At 50.0% G+C, this 6321-nt stretch overlaps 1 protein-coding gene across 2 annotated transcripts in view; it reads right to left on the reverse strand.

Annotated features, from left to right (window-relative positions):
- Positions 1 to 4416: 4416 nt before the first annotated feature.
- Positions 4417 to 6321, reverse strand: part of EDC4 (enhancer of mRNA decapping 4) — a 79557-nt gene continuing 77652 nt past the window's right edge. For both annotated transcript variants that reach the window (XM_019505868.1, XM_019505867.1), the window contains one exon: positions 4417 to 5509. In XM_019505868.1, coding sequence (XP_019361413.1) covers positions 5317 to 5509 — 193 coding nt within the window. In that variant the 3' untranslated portion in view covers positions 4417 to 5316. The remainder of the gene's footprint in view (positions 5510 to 6321) is intronic.

Raw genomic sequence — 6321 nt, forward strand, 5'->3', positions numbered from 1 at the left:
CCCCGCGGGCGCCCTGCCCGAGCCCCGGCGCTGTCCCGCGCGGCGCTCGGCTCTGCCGGGCCGGGGCTGAGGCCTCAGAGCAACCCCTGGCTCGGGGGACGGGGCGAGCGGGGTGGGAGACGTGCCCGACGGGGCCTGCTGGGCCGGTTCTCCAGGGTCACAGGCAGGCTCTGCCCCCCGGGTCAAGGCAGGGGAGGCGAGGGCACTGCCACTAGCCACGACCATAGGGACAAGGGGTAGGGTGAGCGCACGTCCCGTTTTAGCCACCTGTCCCAGCCACCGTATCAGCTTGTGGCACTTGTGCCCCATGCCCAGCGGGGATACAGGGACTGTGGGGAAATAAGAGGTGCTGGTCTTCCAGCACCCCCCACCTCTACACTCCTCTCCTTCTCCAACACGCTCAACTGAGCCTGGAGCTGGTAGACAGCTGCATGCCAGCAGGTCCAGGGAGCCGGGCAGCCCACTTTGAGACTCGGGAAGTCTCACCCTTGCCAGGGAAGTTATTGGTTAACAGCAACTCAGAAGATCCGAGAAAAGAACCGGGACCAAAACCACAGAAGGAGGTAGCACCCCCTTGCCAACCTGACCTGGGGGAAATGCCTTCCTGGTGCCAGAACTGGAGATCAGCATGATCCTGAGCAGAGAGTAACAGCTCTACCCAAGAACCTCTTGGTTTTCCGAGTTCCAGCAGGAGCAACCACGTGTGCCAACCTTAGCCGAGACCAACTCAATGCTTCAGAGGAAAGGGAACCACTAGCAGCATTGAGAGAGAAAAAAATCCTTTGTTGGTCCCAAATGACTAGCAAAAGCCCAGACAGCTGACTACAGGAGAGCTCTCCCTGTGCCCCAGCCTGGGGGTTGCAAATACACAGTTCACCTATCACGCGCACCATACCACTTTCCCCCACCCCCAGATTTACAAATCTTGTCATAATTTCCCATCTACGCTTACTCAGATGGCCACAAAATGGTTGCAGACTTGTGCCAGCAAGCATCTTAGGTTGAAAAGAAACTTCTCCCTCCCTGTTCAGCCCATGAATGTACTTGTACAGGGAGATCATATCCCGCCTGGTTCTAAAATAAACAAGCCAGATCCCTTAATCTTCTCCATAAAGGCAAGGTCCCCACTCCTTTAATCACCTCAGTGGCCTTTCTTTGCACCTGTTCCAGTTTAAATTAAATCTTTTTAAAAAAACCCGAACACCAATGGCCAGACCTGCACACTTGTGTGCTAAATAGGGTCTCATGTCATCAACAACTTTGCTTCTAGCAAAACTCAGCTGTCAAAGGAATTGGTTAAACTTCAGCAGCCTGGACCCCAAGAAAAAGAATCAAGGCTTCTCTGACATTTTACACCCTGCAGACATCCCAAGGTACTTGTACCTCTTTGAATTAGACCATGGCAGTGAAGGAAACAGTGTGCGAAGTCCTGGCTTGCTCCTTAAATGGCACTCTGGCATTTTTAGCTCCAACCTACAGACACGAGGTATTTCTGAGTATTCCCATCTAACAAATTCTTGTGTTGCCATGTTGGAAGCAGACACCAAATGAACTCAAACTCCATGCTCTCCCCTTTCACTTAGATGATGCCCCTAGAGGACTCTGTCACCCCTAGGATTCCTTTAACCAGAGACCCCCAAGGATTGATATGGCCCCTCATCTGATTTGGTATCAAGTGAACTTTTAATAGTAATCCCTAAACCATTTCAAGTATTCTTCCTTGCAATACGACCTGGCAAGCGTTTTGTTCAGGCGTTACAGCAGCCTGATGGTACTGGCATCAGATCCTCTGCTGGGTGTATGGGATGGTAGTTTCTTGTTACTCAAAGCAAGAAGTCTAAGGTTGCTCCCGTCTCCGTGGGCTGGCAACACCAAACACATGCTGTCTGTTTGTCCACTGTCGTAACTTTCTCATCTCAAACCATCTAATCCTCAGGTTTCTTACCTCATCTTTTCAGATAAGGTACTCCCAATCCTATTCGGTTTTTGGTTTTCTTTCCTTCTAGGGAAACTACTGTACCTGGTTAGCCCACCATATCAACCATAGCACTCATTTTGCCCAGTGCCCTATAAGGCACTCTGTACAATGTATTTGCTTTGTTCCAGGAAGGTCTAAAGTTATGCTAAGAGCCTGAGCTTAACTCAGCTTGCCTGCTACAGACTCCAGACACTGTTGTAAGAGATGGACAGGATATGGAGAACTTTAGAATGGAAGGATAAGAGAATAGTGGGTACCAGCAACAAAGAAATGTGGGGGACAAACTTTAAACAATGGGGCAGTAAAAGCCACATCTCCCTCTTCCTAGGAGAGTGCTCAATGAGACTAGACAAGACTGGGAAGGCCACCTCAGACCCAGTTGGAGATGCATGCCAAGTTTGCTCAGATCACTTCTGAGGGATTGGGCTGCTCAAGGGACCATAGGCACCACCCTCCCCGGCTTCCAGATCCCAGTCAGGTTTGGCTGGAGCTGGGCCCCCAGCTGTTCAGGCCAGGACAGTTCAGGGCATGCACAGAAGCATGGCTGCAGGCACTGAGGGAGCTTTCAGGTCTGACAGCAAGGTGCCAGGCAAATTTAGATGCCTTCAGGGTTAGGTAGCTGCTGAGTGGCTGGCTTTGAATTGCAATTCAGGATTCATGCAGAGCCTATGCACCTAAGTTCTTTTTTTGGGTCTGACCCAGGATGACCAGGCAACACACTGCCTTCTTCCTATTATCTAACCTAAACTTCCCTTGCTGCAAATTGAGACCATTGCTGCTTCTTGTCATCTGACACCACTGAGAACTGTCTAGCCCCATCCTCTTTCAAATCCCCCTTCAGGTAGCTTGAAGCCTGCTAGTAAATCCCTTCTCAGTCTTCTCTTCTCTAAACTAAATAAGCCCAGTACCCCATCTTTCCTCATTAGTCATGTCACCCACCCCCCTCCCCATTTGTCACCCTCTGCTGGACTCAATTTGTCCACATCCTTTCTGTAGTGGGGGCCCAAAACAGAACACTGTACTCCAGATGTGGCCTTACCAGTGCTGAACAGAGGGAAATAATCACTTCCCTTGACTTAGTGGCAACACACCTACCAATGCAGCCCCGTATGCCGTTAGCTGCCTTGGCAACAAGGGCACAGTTGGCTGGTATTCAGCTTATTGTCCACTGTAACCCCCAGGTCCTTTATTGTAGAGCTGCTGCCCAGCCAGTCAGCCCCCAGCCTGTACTGATGCATGGGATTGTTCCATCCCAAGTGCAGGACTTAGCACTTGTTCTTGTTGAACTTCATGAGATTCCTTTTGGCCCAATCCTCTGATTTGTCCAAGTCACTCTGAAAACTTGTTTGATTACAGGACTACAAGACTCCCAAAGCAGCAGCCCCAGCCTATAGCTACAGTTGAGTCTTGGCTGTCCTGGAGCAGGCCTAACACAGCCTGGAGCAACTGGCTCTGTCCCAGCTGCAGAAGTTGCAGCTTTCACACTCAACATCATTCTAAATAGGAGGCAGGAAGACTTCCAGTGGGGAGAGGCTGATTATGCCAGACAGAGGTCCCTGTGCCAGGGCTTTGTTTCTCCAAGCTCCCTGCACAAGCTCAGGATTCACATGAAGTTCTTGCATGGAGTTCCTGCAAACTCCAGTTCATTCCTGCAATGCAGCACAGCTTTTCATAGCTTAGTCTCAATGAGGAAGTAGCACCTAAATCCAATTTCAACTCATCCTTCACATGGTAGCAAGTCTGGCCTCAGTCTGACTTTTTCCTCAGGCAGACACAGAGTAACAGAGCAATGTGTTCCAACCAGCCAGCTAAATTAAGTTAGGAGATGTCATTCTACTCACACTGGGACAATTGACAGCTGAGGGGTGTGGTCAACTACAGACAACTGTCCTCTGCCAAAGGGAGTTCGCACAATACAGGACAACATAACCCTTTTTGTTTGTGATTTACTAGAATCCATTTTTCAAATCCTATTGCTAAGCCTAATGGGCTCTAGGTTCTTTGCGCCTGGAGATGCTAACATCTCACCCCTTTCTCAACTCAGCGTTCAGGGGCTAAAGACAGGTCAGCACCAAAGAACAGCAAGACTCGTTCTACAGGAAGAGCCTCTTCTAATGAAGATAAGTGTGGAGTAACTGCCTCTTTCTGCTGATGGTGAACTCTGAAACAGGAACATGCTTCTCAGCTCCCTTGAGACGAATGGTATTGTATTATCCACTTCCCAGCAACAGATATAAATCAGGCAGGTCAGAGCTAATCAAGGGTAACTCAGAGGCAGAGAGATGAGGAAGAGAAGAGAACCCAGACGTCCAGACCTCCACCACACACCAGCCCAGAGATCTCAATGTAGCTTCTCCTTGGTTCTTCCATCCCCCTAGAGGGAGTGGGCCCGTTCGAGGTGACCTCAGCCCTGAGGAGAACAGAGGCAGCACCCACAGGTTTTTCTCCAAAAGTTGTTTATTGAACTTTTCTTAATGTTATTCAAAAAGATTCAAATTTTAGATAAAAAGAAAAACCCTGGTGTAAAATCCAAACTAAACATCTGATCCATGGACATGCTCCAATACACGCAGGATGAAGGGCTCCACTGGGCTCTTGCAGCATGATGCTCCCTGGCCAACCTGAACCAGGGCACCTCCCTCCACTCCCACTCCAGAACCAACACAGGGAAGATATGCATACACAGCCCCTTGCTGGTGCCTAACCGGCTCATTGGGCTCCTTACTACCATGGTGCTACAGCTGCAGGAGCCCAGGGGACAGACAGAACTCTCTTCCCCCTGCCCTCCAGCAGGTATCTTTGCACTTGCTCCAATACCACCAGAGAGTTAGCAGCCTACACAGCTGGAAAGGATTTCTGGGCTCATAGATTTAGGCACAAAAAGATTTCTTTTCCTTGAGTGAGGAGCGCATGCATAACTTGAGGCATCCACCCACTTCACTCCACTGGGGCTCATCACAGCTCTCCTCTCCTCCACTCAGCAACAAATACCAACTTAAGGGGGGTAAGAAATCCAATGGCTTTAACTGAATGTGACCAGGACACAGCACATTGGGTTGCCAGCCAGGCCTTGGGGACGGATGGGTGGGTCAGAGAAGCCTTAGCTCTCCTGGAAGAGGCTGTTGAAGAAAATAAGCCAAGTGAGCGTTCAGTGATTATTGGGGACTATACACAGATGGCATTTGCCTTAGCAATGGATAGGTTTGCCTTTGAGACATCACACGCTTGCTTAATAGATTTCCCGGCAAGAGCTCTTAACACAAGCCACACGTGGTTAGTAACTAGTGGATCTGCTAAGTGGGCTCCCATGGAGCAGCCCGCTAGGGAATCAGACGCCTTTAGGTCATGCTGGGTGTAACCAAGCCCTGAAGCATTATCATGAGGCGGCGGGCAGCCTTGCCCAGGCTGTTGTGGGGCTCCGCCTGCAGGAATTGGAAGAGCTTCTGCCGCACCTGGCTCATGACAGAGCCCATGTGGTCTCGAGTGATGGGGTCGCTGTGATCCAGGTGCATCACTGCCTCCTCCAGGTAACTGAATGGAAAGAAGAGAAAGCTCAGGGTTATAAGTGGGTTCAACAGCCAGTCCCAGCTCCAGCCTGGGCCATGTGCAGACACTTCCCTCCATCTAGCTTTTCCCAGCTCAACTAGTTCAGACTTTGGAAAATGCTCCCTGTCCAGTGCAGAACTGCAGCCCCAAGCCCACTGCTTGGGAACCTGGCTGCTCAGACCAAGCTGGGGCAGTCACATACACAAACTCCCTAGAATTGTGTGAAGGTTGCACTTTGGCATTCTTCATCTACAAGTGGTATAATGAGGGGGTCCTATGAGATTCATACCAGAAGTATGGATTTAATCAGGTGCCAGAGCCAGGGCACAATGTCACCTACCAAATACAAGCTGGAGTAGGGAAAGCAGGGTGAAAGCAAATACTGAACAAGAAATAGGCTGAAATGACCCATTTCAAGTGTGTGACCAAACATGGTAATGAACTGGAGAGCAGCTGAAAATGTGCTCTCAGAGCCAGCATGTGGCTATAGAAGCAATCAGGAGATAGCCCTCTCCAGGCTAACCTCAAATCTCTCTACTTCAGGCTGTGGTGTGCTTTCAGCTATCCAGTGTGGACCTGATGATGGCAGTAAAGTTAGAATCATAGAAACATAGAAAATGAGGGTTGGAAGGGACCTCAAGGGGTCATCTAGTCCAACTGCCTGCTCAAAACAGGACCATCCCCAACTAGATCACCCAGTCAAAGATTTGTCTAGTCGGGTTTTAAAAGCCTCCAAGGATGGAGTTTCCACTACCTCTCTGGATAACCTGTTCCAGTGTTTTACTACCCTCCCAGTG

The sequence above is a fragment of the Gavialis gangeticus genome, unplaced genomic scaffold, assembly GCF_001723915.1.
Source record: "Gavialis gangeticus isolate Ggan-Ray unplaced genomic scaffold, GavGan_comp1, whole genome shotgun sequence".
Taxonomy (NCBI): Eukaryota; Metazoa; Chordata; order Crocodylia; family Gavialidae; genus Gavialis; species Gavialis gangeticus.